This window comes from Nematolebias whitei, chromosome 21 (assembly GCF_014905685.2).
Source record: "Nematolebias whitei isolate Nwh7 chromosome 21, NemWhi1, whole genome shotgun sequence".
NCBI classification, from domain to species: domain Eukaryota; kingdom Metazoa; phylum Chordata; class Actinopteri; order Cyprinodontiformes; family Rivulidae; genus Nematolebias; species Nematolebias whitei.
The window spans coordinates 22152799-22169878 of record NC_056518.1 but is presented as its reverse complement, the minus strand read 5'-3'; the positions used below and the strand labels follow the sequence as shown (position 1 = coordinate 22169878).

The 17080-nt window shown below is 36.9% G+C and overlaps 1 protein-coding gene across 1 annotated transcript in view; it reads left to right on the top strand.

The window, feature by feature from the left end:
* trappc12 (trafficking protein particle complex subunit 12) overlaps positions 1-17080 on the top strand; it is a 31495-nt gene that overhangs the window by 9731 nt on the left and 4684 nt on the right. Inside the window, exons 4-9 of the mRNA XM_037695178.1 lie at positions 7518-7631; positions 8662-8800; positions 12543-12655; positions 13556-13628; positions 14576-14649; positions 16910-17008. Coding sequence (XP_037551106.1) covers positions 7518-7631; positions 8662-8800; positions 12543-12655; positions 13556-13628; positions 14576-14649; positions 16910-17008 — 612 coding nt within the window. The remainder of the gene's footprint in view (positions 1-7517; positions 7632-8661; positions 8801-12542; positions 12656-13555; positions 13629-14575; positions 14650-16909; positions 17009-17080) is intronic.

Sequence of the window (17080 nt, the reverse complement as noted above, 5' to 3'; positions counted from 1 at the left end):
CTGTGAAATAGTTTAAAAAGTCAGAATGATTGCCTTTGGGACACAAAACAACTGCTTTGTGAATTTCATATCAGCACTGTAACCATCCTTCAGCTGAGGGGCAGTATCTGTCCCCTGGTTTAAGTGTCTGCAGGCTAACAGAGGCATCAAAGTAGTTATCTGGCATACCCTTTTAGGATATTGCAATATTTCCCCACACACTCTGTTATCCAAAATGCAGGAGCTTAATTGAAGCAGCAATGGAGCTCCCTGTCTTAACCAAGGCTGGTTGTGTGGAAGCCCTTTTAAGTTCGATACGCCTGGAGGCTCTAGGTCTTGTGAGAGAACAAGTGGGCGTTCATTTGTTCATCAGGCTTTGTTATGCAGGGGTTTTTCAAAACTCACCAAAGGATAGACGCATTGAACTTCCGATCTTCAACACAATTAAGAAGCATCACCCCTTTTAAACTCGAAAGGAAACTAATTATATGTATGTGCTTGAGTGTCGTAAGGAGTGAAGGAGGACACTATGTGTGCACTTTTTCATTGCACACATTTGGATGGGTGTTTGAGTATGTCAAAGTTTGGGTGAACTATTGTCGTCAATCAGGCATGCTAATTAGAAATAACTTGACCTAAAAGCTTGTTATTTTGTGTATGTTTTGTGTTTTTGTGTGTGTGATTTGGTAGCATGTAAGAAACTGTAGTTTTATGATAGATTTTGCAAATGGTTCTGGTGAATCTGTTTTTTTTTTTTTTTTTAAGATACAAATTTTCAGTTTAAAATTCTTCAACTTTCATGTTAAACAACTATCTTAGATACCACATTTTCACACATGTTCATTTATTCACTTTTTTTCTTCTGCCATTAAGAAATGCAGTCACACACACACTGCTTTAAGACGACCACTAAATACCGTACTTGATAATATATAATGGTTTTGTCTGAAAAATAAGAAACATTTCCTACACACGTTTGCCACCGAGCCAATAACCTGACCTCTTTAGTCAAAACTATTGAAAATAAATCACCATGATAATGCCTCCTCATTTCATATTTGGGGAATCTGATTGTGAATTATTACTTAGTCATTTGAGCTGAGTTAAATTATTAATCACTAGCCTTTTGTTTGGCTTTTTTCACCCTGCCGTCTGTTCTGCATTTAATGAAATAACTCAGTACAGCCCAAAGTAATGGGCAAATATTTCAGCAGTCGATAGCTCGTTGTTTTCAGTGAAACTTGTACTTTTGCAGCAATAAACAGTCAACATACGTTTCTGTCTCTGATATCTCAAGGTCATTTGTAAGCTTAGTTTCAAAAACATGTTTGCATTCATATCTAGCTTAGTGAGTTGGTTAAGGAGAAACGGCAGCAATTATGAGAACAAAGCAGCAAATTAGGCATTAATTAGACACATTAAACATTAATTACTTCTTGGTTCTTTCAGAGTACATTCTACAGCACAAATTGAAGCAGCTACACTTTGGTACAAACTTTGAAAACTATCAAATCATTGTTTATTTTTATTTTATTTTATTTTATTTATTTACTGCAAGTAAACTGTTGTTTTATTACTGTTTACTTTTTGTTTCTAAGGACATGCTGTACCTCAGGTCCTGATGCATGCTCCATAATCCAGGTAGATGAATCTAACAAGGTTGAATCAGGTCCTCTGGACGGATTCTTCTTTGTTGAAATGTCAAAAAGTTTAATTGTAAAAATTCGTTGTGTATTTGGTCAAACAGCAGCTGTTTGCATACAGAAGATAAATCTTCTTGATTTGTATGGTTTTATGATAACAAGCAGGGCCATAATGAAAAGGGGGAAGCTTGGTTTTATGCTTCTAGTTTCTATTAAACTGACCCCAAAGATTAAATCAAATTTAGTTGGCCTGTACATTAGGAGTAGTACACAAAGAGGCCTGGTGGTAATGACCAATGACAGCTGGAGCAAAGACCCTGTATGTTTAAATGATAGATTAACATCTTGATTCAGTCACATCTGATTGTTCTTATGCTTTTTATTTTTTCATCAGTGAGGGCAGACTTCAGTCAACTTCATTTCAAATCACACTGAGGTATAGATGTCTGTTATTATATCACTTAAGCATGCTCACATCACATCTTGAGCTGAATACTGACCTTGTCAACTTGCCACTTGTAACAACACAGCTTGTTTGCTTTCTGCTCAAATCACAGCCTCCCTTTCATCTATAATGTTTGGTTTGGCTCGAGACCTAAAATTACAAGCTGGTGGAAGACAATATCAGAGCACTGAGTTACGTGAAGTAGTGATGCTGCATTGTTACATAAGACCTGAATTGAATTTTTCAGATTTGTGGAGTTTCTCACTTGGGTTTTTTGTTTCTTCTTTCTGTCTCTCTTGGTTATCAGCTTCTTTAAATTACCGGTAGTTAAATAATCAAGTTCTGTTTAATTGTTTATATATTAGGAAAATCATTATACTGTATATACCTAATGTATATAAATATGCTTGTGTGCAAAATATCAATTTATGGATAAACTTATAAGAATTCAGAAATTCTTTAATTTTCTGTTTCCTCCAGTTATGACTGTCTTAAAGTCTTGTTTTCTTTCACTTAATGTGGGACAGATTTTTTTTTTATCCCTATCCTGTTTATCAGCTGCTTAAACCCTTTATCCCTTTGTGTCCCATCTCAGTTTTGTGTGTGCATACATTTGAGGAATGCAGCTACTGTACAACGATCACACCTAATCCCAGCCTCACGTATACACTTAAAGACACACTCGCACACCTGTCTTGTTTTTATGCCCTGTGGCAGGTCAGCTGTGTACTGTAGCAGGTTGAGTTTGTGTGTGAGTGACTGCAGCTGCTTTTGGCCATCTAGGCTGCCTCCTCGTTTTCAGCTTCATTTCCCCTCCTAATGAAGATTCAGAGTCAGCGCAGCTACTGGCACAGGGCAGGAGAGCAGAGGAGAAGAGGGTGGGATGAGGAAAGAGCAATGCATGAGGAAACAATGACAGCGGGAAGAAAGGGGAGGGAGAAGATCAAGTCTGATGAAGGGGAAGGAGGAGATTGAGGAAAACAAAGTATGAGAAAAAGACTGGAAAAGGAATAAAGAAAGCATGAATGAGGAGGAAAGGGCAGCTATGACAAAGAAAACTGTGATCAGTTTTGTGATAAAGATGACTAGAAAGAAAGTTACCCTCACTTCCTCTCTCTCCTAATTAGCTCTCTGGCTGTGATGAATGGCACAGCACTTAGGACCCAATCGGCGAACCGACCTTGTCATGTGTGTTGATGGGGTGGGGTGAATCTACTCTTCCCCCTCCTCTTCCCCCCCTCTTTCTGTTGTACCGCCTCCTGTGGAAACAGATGCTGCTAATATCTGGGTTTGTGTATGTTTTTAGCACTCACTCATTCACTGTGTTTTATTGTGCATTTAAGATATTAACTCTTTGAATCTTCTACAGACTGTTGCATAAATAATTCAAGTGCATAAATGACAAAATGACTGACAGCGTAAATAATTAGGAGAGGGCATCTTTAATTTCTACTAAACTTTTGGGTAAGCTATTGTGTAGGCCTAGCACGATAACAAATTTTGCTGGGCGATTGTCTCAGAAATTATTGCGATAAACGATGATATTGGTTGAAATTTGACATTAGTAATTAATGTCACGTTTAAGAAGAAATGTTGATTAATTTGTTTTGCATATAGTACCTTTTTTGTCAACCACCTGATGGCAGTATAAAACTGTTTGAACCAAAGGATGGATAGTGAGGGAGCAAGCAGCGTGTCTCTTTAAGAAAAATGGAAGGGAGGCCTCTTGACATGACGTGGGCTGTCTCCTTCCTTTATTTGGTTCTCAAAATGGCGGATGCTAGGTGTGGCTTGAGCTCTTTAGCATAGCATTTTTCACACAAAGCTTTAATAACCAAGTTCTCAGCTTCTTTTTGCAGAGAAAAACAAGCTTTTACACAAAGGCACAGTTTTCAACCGTGAATTCTGGAGCTTCGACAAGACTGTTTTTTTTTCCTGAGGTCGGCCTGTTAGCTTAGCTTCTCAGCTTAGCTGCTTTTAACTATCCAAAAACATGATTTTGGACGATTAAAATGGATTTTAAAGAGGGGGGGGGGGGGTGTCAGTGAAGAGCACTGGAGTTGAGCCTTTTGTCATCCAGTGTCTTCAGTAGAAAGAGAGCAGAGAGATGAAGAAACGATAAAGCCGATAAATGAAAATGAGGTCGATAATTCAAATAATTGATTTATTGTTTATTGTGACAGGCCTACTATTGTGTACAAAAAGTTGTCATTTCCAAAGACTTTCTTAACCTTTCTTATTTTAGATTTTCATCTTTAAAATACTAGAACAAAAAAACTTAAGTACTGCAAAATGACTGCTGTGAGCTCCCTCATATATAAGAAGACAAATTTATATCTGCAAAAGTTTTGTTAGACTTTCAAAACTATATTTACTCTTGAAGACACGTTGAAGACGTGCGCTAATTGTGACAATGATGTGTTTGGGTGGGAAATGTCCAACAAAGACAACATAATGTTTTTGGACAGTTATATTTAGAAAAAGCTGTTTTCAAACATCCTGTTTTTATGTTGTTGTTATTAAATTTAGTCTAATTGTGTTTTCCATCTAATTGTTTACAGCTGCAGTCATCTACGAGCATCTGTTTAGCCATAAAACTTTCAAATTGACATAAAATACATGGTTTTTAATGTGTTCAAACATCTGTTACTTCAGATCAGTACTTACAGAATCTTTTTTTACATTTTGGGTTAAAAAAAAATAAATACCGCCCTAACTTTACACAAACGTTAACTTCAAATAATATCTTCGGTTTACTTTTGTTTTGCCATGGATTGTAAAGATTTGCTATAATTAGTGGGAAACACAATTTAGGTATGGCATGATCTGTACTCTCAAGTTTTCTTAGAAAGTTATCTGTGGTGATTTTACTGTAATTTTGCTACTAAAAGCTGAAGTAGAACAAAGTTACAAAATACCCAAGAGCTGTAGCTCTTTTTTTATTCTTCTTCTTCTTTTGGATTTTCCCTCTTCAGGTGTCGCCACAGCGAGTAATCCTCCTCCATCTCGCTCTGTCCTCTGCATCCTTACACAAAGTACATCAATAGTCTTCTTTTAGAGTATTGTACATTTTCCAAGTAGATTCTATGATCTTTTCATAATGATTGTATTGAAGATGTGATAAATACAATTTTTGATAGTTTTTTTAGAGCCCTGAGGCTTTCATATATGACGCTTGTAAAATTATAGATTATCTCTTTGTTGTTCACCTCTGCTGATGTTTTTATTTTTTTAAGTTTAAGGAGCTTGTCTGTCTAAATTGCTTTATTTTTTCCCTTAAAAAGTTGTTTGCTGTACTTTTTCTTCTATTTTTATTTATTATTAATTCCATTTATTTAAAAATTATTACTAGTATTACTTGGATTATTAAAATCTTGATTAGCTGGCTTAATTGTCATAAGTGAAAACCTTCTCCTGCCTTATTTGTTGTCACTGCACGTATTTATTTATTTATTTGTACTTTGGAGGTAACATAAATATGACCCTGAGACATTTTTTTTACTTTATTTCAAATGTATTGTCACTTCATCACATTCAGAGAGAACATGTTTTTACCAAGCACCTATTTTATTAGATAACAAAAAGTGGAACAGTGTTTTTTACTTTTTTTTTTATTATATTTTTTATATTTTTTTTTGTGGGGGGAGGGGGAGCAGTATATTCCACATTACAGCACCAACCATGTCTGATAGGAAGAAAAAACAGTTATAAGTTTATTGACCTCTTGGTAAATTAATAAAATTAGCTCTTTTAAATAAATTGATATTTTGCACACATGCATATTTATATGCATTAGTTATATACCATATGACTTTCCTAATATATAAACATAACTTGATTATTTAACTACTGGTAATTTGATTAAAAAATGCATAAACAAATCTTAACATTACAATTAAGCTTCCATAGATGTACAATTTAGAGGTAAACTTTTAGATGTACATTTACCTTTTTTACCTTTAGAGTATCTGAGGTCATTTCTGTTGCTGATCTCTGTCCTGTAATTCAGTTGATACGTTTTATTCATACTGGAGTCAGTTAACTATTCACTCCATTTGAATTTGTTTTCCAAAAGTTTTGGTAATTTTTTTAAATATTTGACAATTCTGATACCCTACAGAATTTGTTTCCAAGAAACCGACTCCATAAGCTCATGAATCATTCTGACTGCATCGCCTTTTGCAGGTATTGAGTGGCAGTATAGCATTTGGAAGAAAGAGTATTAAAAATGGGACTGTTGCATTCCCACTCCTTTAATTGTGGTACTTTTACAAATACAAATACAAGTTTCTCTTGTTTAGTGCACTTAGAAACTGCACTATACCATTGTGGCTTTTGAATGGTGTGCAGTAATAATAACAAGCAGAAAGATGGTCCACTTTCAGTAAAAGCCTGAAAAATGCAGCTTTTATAATTTTTTAGAAAATTTCAAATTTTTTGGTCAGACCACATCAAGGTGTTTTTCTTATTTTTCCTTTTCAAAAATTATTCTAATATCTTGAATCTTTTAATATGTTTTACTCAATGTATTGTGGCTCTGTACACAACCTTCAGGTGGAAGCTCACTGGGCTGCAACTGTTAGGAGACTAGTTGGTGACTCAACATTATAAGAAAATGCAATTGTTCCAATGCAGTCTCACTGAACTCTGCCACTAAGTGACTAGTGAACTATGATTCTGAAAATCACAGCATATTTTAGTGTGCACAGCTTGTAAAACGTCATTCTTTCACATTATTTCCGTGTCCATCTCTGCACACATCATACCCAGCTCAGCTTGCTTTGTCCTCACCATGGGAGGCGTCCCCCCTGCTGGAGTACACTTTTGAAACGCAGACAGGCACATTTGGACCAGTTTTCCAATATTTATTATTTCTCATCTGCTTGATTTATAGACTTGGACTTTAACTTGGATGTTTTCTATTATAGGAGAGCTGACATGCATGCATCAAAAAATAAGTCCATGCTCTTGAAATAGATTGTAGATCCCCGTGACACAGTTCAGGCGGATTTGAGATGCCTGCAACTATGCGACTATTTTGAGAGAAATATTGTTGCACAAAATGTATTAACCCATCCAAAACTAAAGCAACGAGACATTGCACCTCAGCGAGGGAATTGAAAACCATGTGAGAGCTGCAAGACATTCTGGAGACTCCCTCATGAATACTGTTCACCAACTAGTCACAGCCCAGTTAGATGGCGCCTTTAGAACTGAGTTTTATGCTAGATAAACTGAATCAAGGTTGTTAAGAAAACATTATTTCATGTCAAAAGTAACTATGGAGTTGAATTAAAGATAAGGTTTCATTAAGTTGATGATTTCTTTAATATTAATTTGTAATTATTAGGGGATTGGGGTCAGTATGCATTGGACAACTCAAAGTGTTGATGGTAACCCAGTCCGTCAGAGCGGCGTGTCTCAGACATGTTGTGACTTCTCCCCTGCAGAGCACCAAGAACTGGCGGGCTGCCGTGGATCTGACGGGCCGGCTGTTGACAGCTCATGGTCAGGGATACGGGAAGGCTGGCCAGCCAACCTCCCACACCACCGACTCGTTGCAGGTAGGATGCCAATGACTTGTCTTTATTAATCCCTTTTCTCAGGCTTTGTGTTTCCGTGGGTGGCAGAGATGATTAAAGCCTAAATGGGTCTTGTACTGCAAAGATATTTAATAAGTCTTCAACAGCAATTAATGCATAGCATTTAGTTGAAACATAGACCCAATGAAGTGCCTAAAGAACATCATTGTTATATATCGTATATTATTTACATTCCATTGTTGTTAAATTATTAGCCCACACAGATCATTTGTTTTTTCCTAAGAAGATTATGTAGATATGTTTAATTTTCTGCAAGAGCTACACATGTGGGATTTGTCCTTCTCTTTTGTACATCTGTGCATGTTGGACTTCCATTTCTTACAGCAAATATTTTGGTACTGGTAATTCTTTATAACACTACTTGAATACCTTTTTAGTACTGCAACAATGCTTTACATTAGAATGTGTACATTTGTAAAATGTATGGCTTTATTATCTTGCTAAGAGACTCTGTCTATTGCTGCATTATTTAAAATAAATAAATACAATACATTTTCTCATTTATAACACTTTAAATGTCATTTTCCCTATTGATTTTAATTAAGTTTAAATTATTTACAGATTATTTCATTATTTTTTTTAATATATTTTATAGTACAATAAGTCATGTGATACTAATTAGTATTGGACTTTCATGAAAAAAGATCACATTCTCAGCTAAATTAGCTGAAATCATAGTTTCCTGTTAGTGGATATTTTATTTTTTATTGTTTTGAACATGTTTGTGTGTTTTCTCTAAAACTAACTACACCAGTCTAAAAGGGAAAAAAATAAATTTATAGTCCTATTAGATTTTATTTTTACATTTTTCATTGTTAGCTTTTTTGTGTGAGCATGATTTAGAAACATTGTTTGTTAGTACATGAGCATCAAGATGCATTCACGTGCATATACTTGAATTGGATGCTGTTGTGTTTTAATTAATCTTGTACATTATGTTTTACAAACAGGACAGTGATTTAACTTGTGGATTTATTTTTGTCTGTTCCAGCTCTGGTTTGTGCGGCTGTCTCTTCTCACCAAGTTAAACCTATTTCAAAATGCTGAGCTGGAGTTTGAACCCTTTGGCAGCCTAGATCAACCAGATCTTTACTATGAGTACTACCCAAATGTTTACCCAGGAAGGAGAGGTATGTTTATGGAAAACACGAGTATATTAACTTTTTTCTGTTTTCTGTTGTTGACAGTTTGTTAAGAGTAGGGCTGGGCAATGTATCGAATATACTCAATATATCACAAGTTTTTCAGTTTACGATGGTTAAAATGGCTCTATAGCAACCATCAAGTATTATTAGACTTGAAAATCTGTGTAGTTCTTTTTCTCCCGCCTGCGCCAACTGCATGCAGCCCCTCCTCCTTCTCCTACACTGAATACAAACACAGCCCCTCACCTGCGCGTTCTCCTCCCTCTTCCTGCTAATCCAGGTGGGCAGGAAATTTAGCACAACAAGTAAACATGGGAGATTTGAAGAGCAGCTTAGCTGCTGAGCAAAAAGGAAAAATTGGCTGTTATTTGGAGATGGTTTGGATTTAAATTGTCAGATGAGCAGCAGAAAAATGATTTCTGTAGACGATGTCAAAAACAAGTCCCGACAAAAGGTCGGCTCTACGAATCTTTTTCACCATTTCAAACAGCGCTACAAGTAGAATATGAAGCATGTGAGAAGCTGCAGCTCCGATGGTTGACTTCAGCCTCCTTCTCTGAAACAAACCACGAGTCAAAACTCATTAAGCCGTGCTGTGCCTTGTGAGAGGAACAGTGAGAGAGGTAATCGTTTTATTTTTTTTTTTATTTAAATAAAGCATTAGCTTATCATATCGCTAAAGACACAGTCCCAGTCTCAACTGTGGAACAAGACAGCTAAAGTTAGCCTCTAAGAACCGTGTCTTTAGCGATATGATAAACCACTGCTTTATTAATGTTGCGCCACCTCTCACTGTAAGACTTGAAAATCCCTGTTCAGTAGTTCTCCTTTTTCTGTCCGTCTGCACCACCAACTTCACACAGCCCCTCCTTCTCCCTCACTGAATACAAACACCACCCCTCACATGCTGCTTCACACATGCTTACTAACGTAGTGAAGGCAGCGCAGCTGAATAGGATAATTATTTAATATATGTAAATAATTTATTTTTTAGACATTTATTTTGTACAATTACATCTGTTTGTTAATAAATGTGCCTGTGTGACAACTGGGTCAAATCTTTGACTCAAATATATTTTTGCTATTACTTTATGGAAAGAAAAAAATTGCGATATATCATATATCGTGATTTATCTTAAAAATATTGAGATATTAATTTTGGTCCATATCGCTCAGCCCTAGTGCAGTTTTGGTTGTGATCATGGTCCCAACTAAAATTTTAAATCTCTTCATGTTTTATTTGACTAGAAACTTTTCTATAAACTTACTCACAAAGTAAACCTCAAATTGGATAGTTTTATTGATTGCGCTGAAAAGCTGCTTTAAAACGCTTATCTTAGCATTGAATGTGTTGTTAGAATGCTAGAATGTTAGAATGCTCTTTAAAAGGATTTTTAACCACTGTTTTTGGTACCACCGCTGTCTTATTAAATATTCAAGGGAAAGTTTCTGCCAGGAGCTTGGTATCAGCCTGTATCATTGAGAAGCTCCAACAACTCTACTTGTCTCCAGCAGTTCTTTGGTTTTGTTTTTCCTCTTTTTACGCTGCATGAATTGCGCTCTAATGTATTCTCATTACTTTGGATCTGCTTCACCCCTCGGGCTACCACTGCGAAGGCAGTAGCAGAGACACAGCTGCACACACAGACACACATAAAAAACAACAACATTTGAAGCTACATTGCACAGCCTTCTAAAAGAGAGCACCGATTGACTTTCCATTGCTCAATATTAAACGCTTTATGCCCTACTAGGTTTTCAGAGACAAACTGGCATAAGCTGTGTAGCCTGGCATCAGAATTCGAACATTTCTTTAGTCTAGCGCTCACATTGACTATCTATTACCCACAGTCACACTCTGTGAACGCCTTAGGAGATGGCTGCCCCATGTATCACTTTCCTAAAGGATTGTGATCGACTTTGCGCTTAAAAATCAATGTTTGTCTCTTGTGATTTTGTTTGTAAAATGAAAAGTTTAGTCTAGTTTGAATTTGGAAGTAATTGTAGCTGTATTCTTACAAAAAAATTCTTGGATTATGTATAAATGTCACTAATTGAATATGAAGATCTTAGAGAAAATCCTATGTAACTGTGAAGATGGATCATCTCCAACAAAAATACTTCATGAATGTGTTGGTTGATGTTAATTTTTTTTATACACTTTTTTCCCATGAAAAAAATTATCACAGTACCCTTTTAAAAAAAAATTGTAAATAGGCCTGTCGCAATAAACAATAAATCAATTAAATGATAAATTAAAATTATCTACCTCAGTTTCATTTAATGTCTATCGTTTCTTCGTCTCTTTACTGAACACTGGATGACAAAAGGATCAACTCCGGTGCTCTTCACTGACCCCTCCCTCCCTTTCCGTTTTCTCTTTAAAATCCTTTTTAATCGTCCAAAATCACGTTTTTGGATTGTTAAAAGCAGCTAAGCTACAAGCTAAGCTAACAGGCTGACCTCGGGGAAAAAAACCTCCGTCTTGTCAAAGCTCCAAAAATCACAGTTGAAACTCGTGCCTTTGTGTAAAAAGTTGTTTTTCTCTGCAAAAAGAAGCTGAGAACTTGTTTATAGTTTTTTTTTTTTATTAATAGCTTTGTCTGACAAATGCTATGCTAAAGAGCTCAAACCACACCGAGCGTCCGCCATTTTAAGAACCGAAAAATAAGAACGAGAGACAGCCCATGTCGTGTCGAGGCCTCCCTCGCATTTTTCTTAATGAGACACAGTGCTCACTCCCTCGCTATCCATCCTTTGGTTCAAACAGTCTTATACTGCCATCCAGTGGTCATAAAAAAGGTACTACACACAAAAATTAACCAACATTTTTTCTTAAATTTCACAATAATTACTAATTATTGTCAAATTTCAAATAATATATTTTATTGCAATAATTTCTGAGACAATTAATCACCTAGCAAAGTTTATTGTGACAGGCCTATAAATCTAATTTTCTTCTTTTTTGCGTTTGCTTTAAAAACAATTTCTAACAAATGTGTTTGATAGCAACAAATTATAATAAACTTTTAATCAGATTCAAAGTACTAATAGCCCATAATCTCTGGCTAATCAATCGCAGCACAACAACCCTGCCTGCTGGGCATAAAGATTGGTCCACTGGATAGCAATGCAGTCAGAAGGTAATATGGGGAAAGGAGAGTTTATCATGTCCTCTAGATGGGTTTGATAGAAAACAAACGTAAAGAGAATGTAGATAGAAATTGAGATACACAGACTGGCAGAATCAGGAGCCAAAGATGAAGTAGCTAGCTGGTTTCAGATCAGATGACAGTATCAAAGAGACCCTGATCAAAGCCAGGGGACTCACCTGAACAGAGACTCAGGTGTATGCGCTTGCATGCATGTGCGTAAGCGTGTGTGAGGAAGAGTGTGAATGATGTAGAGGCTGGCTGAGGGATGAGGCAGGGAGATGAGTGATGGAGCTGTGCAGCACACAGAGATGGAGAGATGAGAGGGTTTAATAAGCAGCCATACGTAGCTCGGTGCCATCTGTAGGTTCCTGCCTCCAGGGCTGTGTACAGTCTGTGTGTGGGTGGATAGCTTTATATTCTCATCTTTCTGTCTCTCTGCCTTCTTTTTTTTCTCACTTTACTGCTACATTCCCATCCCACCATGTTTCATATTGTCCCCTCTACCTCTCACATTTTCTTCCTCCATTCCCTGTTGTCTTCTCCTCTCCATCTGGCTTTCCCTTTATGTCCAGGCTCGATGGTACCATTCTCCATGCGGCTGCTGCATGCTGAACTTCCTCAATACCTGGCCAAGCCTCAGGAGGCTCTGGACCACCTGCACAACCTCAAAACCATCTCTCTTGCTGTTAGTACAAACACACACATACCAGAACACATCCTCCAGATAAGTGTATAGTCTAAACAATTGAATATATTCTTTACTATTTCAAAGATCTTGTAATTGAATGACATATAGGGCAGCTCTGTCCTAAAACGATAAGAACCTGTTTTGTTGTTTCTCTAGCCTGCTTAAGTATGGAAAAACAAAGAGTATGAGGAAAAATGTTAGTGAAAGACATTTATTTTCAACAATATACTTAAAATGCAAATTACTTGAATTTATCATGTAAAACAAGCAGAATTCTTCTCAGAGTATATACCAGTAAGTAGACATGTCCTATCTTTATTCAGCTTTGTACTTTTTTTTCCGTAACCAATATTATTCAACATATATTTGTACATGTCTTATTTTAATTCATCTTCCACTTAAGAAGCTCAAGTTAGTCATTCATAAATATAGCATACATGTTCATCCTTGGATTTCAAAATCATTGAATGAGCATTTGATGTAACTTGGTTTTCAGATTTTTAAATGCTCCAGAAAAATCTGTTAAAAAAAAAAACTTTATAACTATAGAAAAAAAAAACAATAATATGGAGGGTATTTTTTATTATTTTATTACATAAAAAGTTGTCCATTTTAAAATATATGTCTTAGTATCTTTTTGAGCCTCAAAATTACAAATAATCATTCATGATTATGGCATATACCTACACTGGATTTGAATTTTTTTTATAAACCTCTACAGCAAATGTTTGCTTTAAAATGACTAAATGGTCTAAAATAATCAGTTGGGAAATCTTGACCATTTGAAACAAGACAACATGCAACAAATGTGGTTATATAATACTTTAACACTAATAAAGTGAAGGCAGCGAACCCCTTTTCCCCACTGAAGCTAAAATCCCCTCCCTGCTTGAACAGATTCTGGAAAATTTGGAGAATGGCTTGGCAGAGGATGGCAGCATGATCACTCTTACACAGGAGAATAGGCAAGGTAAGCAAACACACACACACACACAGAGAAGCAGTCTTGGCCACAGTCCCAGACTGCATCGCATCCTGGGAGGAGAGTGAGGTCATGGGCCTGAATGGTTAATCCAGATACACACCTGGTGCAGGACTGCAGCATGCCTCAGCCTCGCATACAATTCCACAGTGTCCACCACACACACACACCAATGCGGTGCTCCAACAGTGTTTAGCACCTCACAGCTTCGGTACTCTCACTGAATATCAAATGGTCTCTCCAGCTCTTCACGCCAAGCAGATCAATACAGATCAGTCCTGCCAATCCACTCACATCGGCACCACTGTGAGAGGGAAATGGGCAGGCATCTTCATCTAAAATTTAGGTAGACACACCTCCGCACAACCCAAACCTGGTCCAGACTTGTGTTTCTCAGTTGTCGCGCTTCCAGCCACTTTTCCAACTTGTGTATATCAGTTTAATTGTTTCGGTTGAGCTAAATATACTGTACATTTTTTTATACTTGGAAATTAGCAGGGTGATACGTGTATGACTGGATCCAGCGCTTCGTTTCAGCCCGTATTTTAGAGCCTAACAAAAGCAGCGTAATAGCTGTGTCCTCTGTCTCTCCTCTCACAGACAGTCGATAACGCAGAGCCTTGCCTTCACACATCAGGACCCTGCTGAGTGATTAGCTCTTCTCCCAGCTCTCACGCACACAAACACACAGCGATGAATAGTAACGGGCAGAGCACACAGGCTCTCCCAGAGCAGAGGAAGAGGAAATGTGCCGCAGTGTCTTCCTCACTGCCTCGCCTTAAAATAACCCAGCTGGATGTAATGAAAGGGTTGGAGGAATAATAGTACAGAGGGATTTTAGAGAAAGGAGAATACAGGAATATATATATTTATATAAAAACAGGTGGAATGAAAACACAAAGTAAATTAACCTTCTCTTTTTTCCCTGTTTATAGCGTCTCTAAAGCTGTGGAGGTCTCGTCTCAGTCGGGTCATGTTCTCCGTGGCCAACTGCTTGCTGCTGATGAAGGTGGGTGTATGTGTTTGTGTGTCCCTGTGTGTGTGTGTGTGTGTGAGTCAGAGATCTCTGATGCTGGGCTGGTGGAGGATTCACAGTGAAATCCCCACAGACTGACCACTAATTGGATTCTTGGTCAGAGAAAGAGCGAGTGGGGAGTGGAGGGAGGGGGTCTGTGGGGGGTCTGTGGGCTCAGATCAGACTGTAGAGAGAAACACAGTGCCATCTACCGTTTGGAGCTGAAATTACACCATTTTTTTGTCACAGGATCTCGGTTTCAATGAGTTTTTGACTCGGTGTGCAGAATTCTTACATTTAGTGAATATTTATAATTTGTTGGATTATTGAGCATGGATTTTGTTGTTTATAATTTGTGTTTGTTCATTATTTGTCTTTAACAGGATCGTGGAGCTATGCACAACTCAGTTTAATGTAAATTCAAATGTTAATATAAGGGATAAATATACATTTTTTTATTAAAATCATAAATACCCGTATGCACTCGCAACACAAGTTTACTAAAAGCAATTTATTACTGTATGAAAACTTATTCAAAAAATATTTATAATATTCCAAAAGATTCAAAAGTAAAAAGCACATAAGTCATATAAAGTTGCCTTTTATAAAACAGTTTGTTTAAATAAAGCGAAAACTACAAGGGAATTAAAAAAGTGGATTTTAGATAGAGATGCAACAGGTAAAGAATGTTCCATAGCCTCTTTATAACTTTGTTCAAAAATATTTTAACTTCAAAATAAATAGTTCTGTGTCAGTTTTTTAACTAGTTAAACAAGCTGAGGAAATGGGTCTCAGATCTAAACAGTTATGTACAGTATAATAATATTATCTATCTGCAAGTCATTAAAACATTTAAAAAAAATCAAAGATATGAGTGAAGCATCATCCTTCAGTTAATATGTTTTTACCTCTATAGGCATCTCCTTTTAGGTGCTATGCTGGTTTGTATCTATCACATTGGGTTGTCTTTGGTCATTTTATATAGAACAACTAAGAAAAGTGAAATAAATTGTGAGTTTGTGACAGGCTGCCATAGCAAAATGCTGTAAGGTCCCATTTAAAACTGGTTCTTTGCTAAGTTGTCTGTGTCAACATGACACTGGTTCATCTCTCGAGTTTAGGAGCCTCTTTATGCCTGAATAATTTATAGTTCAACTTTAAGTGAATTAATTTGAAAACAAATTCTATAAAAATGATTAAACACTAGACTGAAAATAAGTTTATTAATACTGCCAAAGTAAAAAAAAAAATCTCTGAAAGACCTTTAAGACCCTAGTGTCAAACTCACTTGCATGAATGGACCAAAGTTGAAAACTTTTTCCAAGTCATGGGCCAGTTTCAATCGATGTATTAACCCAGATACTTGACATCTTTTCTTGGTTCTAGGTTCATAAACAGGAGTCAAATTGGCCCCATGTGTTGTTTTTGTTGTTGTTGTTGCTCCTCCACATCAAAATCAAATAATACAGAAAAATCCCATTTTTTTTCTGGCATCAAAGTTAGCCAACCATCATGAGAAACCTGCATTAAATTATTATTTTATGCAAAATGAGAAGAATAAACACATTTTTCATTTAAATTATAATATTGTTGGGCCTTAAAATATGTTAACAAGGGCCAGATTTGGCCCACGGGCCTTGATTTTGACAAACTTTTTTTAGTTTAATCCAACAATGTTCAGTCAGGTCATCTGGATAGTTCCTTTTCTTGTTGAGAGACGTTAGTTTAACATTTCTTTAAAGATTACAAAAAAGTCTGACTCCTTGGACATAAAAGATAAAAAATAAAAAAAAGTTGTGGGGTGGGGTGGTGGGGGGCAGGATAATAACGTTTCTGCAGAACTTTATCTGGTGTTCACATCAATGTCAAAAGTTTTAGTTTTGGTAAAAGTTTTTCAGATGCACGAACATGCTCAGTACACACGTTCTGTAGTCTCGCTGCTGGTTCCCACTGAGCCTGCAAACACACGCACCTCTCTGACCTCTCTGTGTCGTGTCGCTCAGCATTACTGCCACAGAGTGAGCGATGTGTTGCAGCGCGGTGTAGAGGTGAGCCGAGGGTCACATCGTCCTGCTAACACGCCACATGTTTGATTAATGCGCCTTTCTTTCCATACCTAAACTCTGCTCATGCATCTGCCTCCGACAGTTTACCTCACTCGACTTTTCTTTTTCGTTGCCTTCTGTTCATCATTCTTGTACGTATTTGTTGGCTTTTCTCCTAAACCTGTTTGTTGCTCTGTGTTTGTCCTCAGGACTATGTTCTGGCTGTGGAGACTTACCACTCTATCATCCAGTATGAGCCCCAGCAGAGAGTGCAGCTGCTCAGTGGTATCGGACGCATCTTCTTGCAGGTCTGTACATTACCAGATGGGTGGATAGATTATAGGACTTTAGCTCCATGGACACAGACAGAATTGATTAAT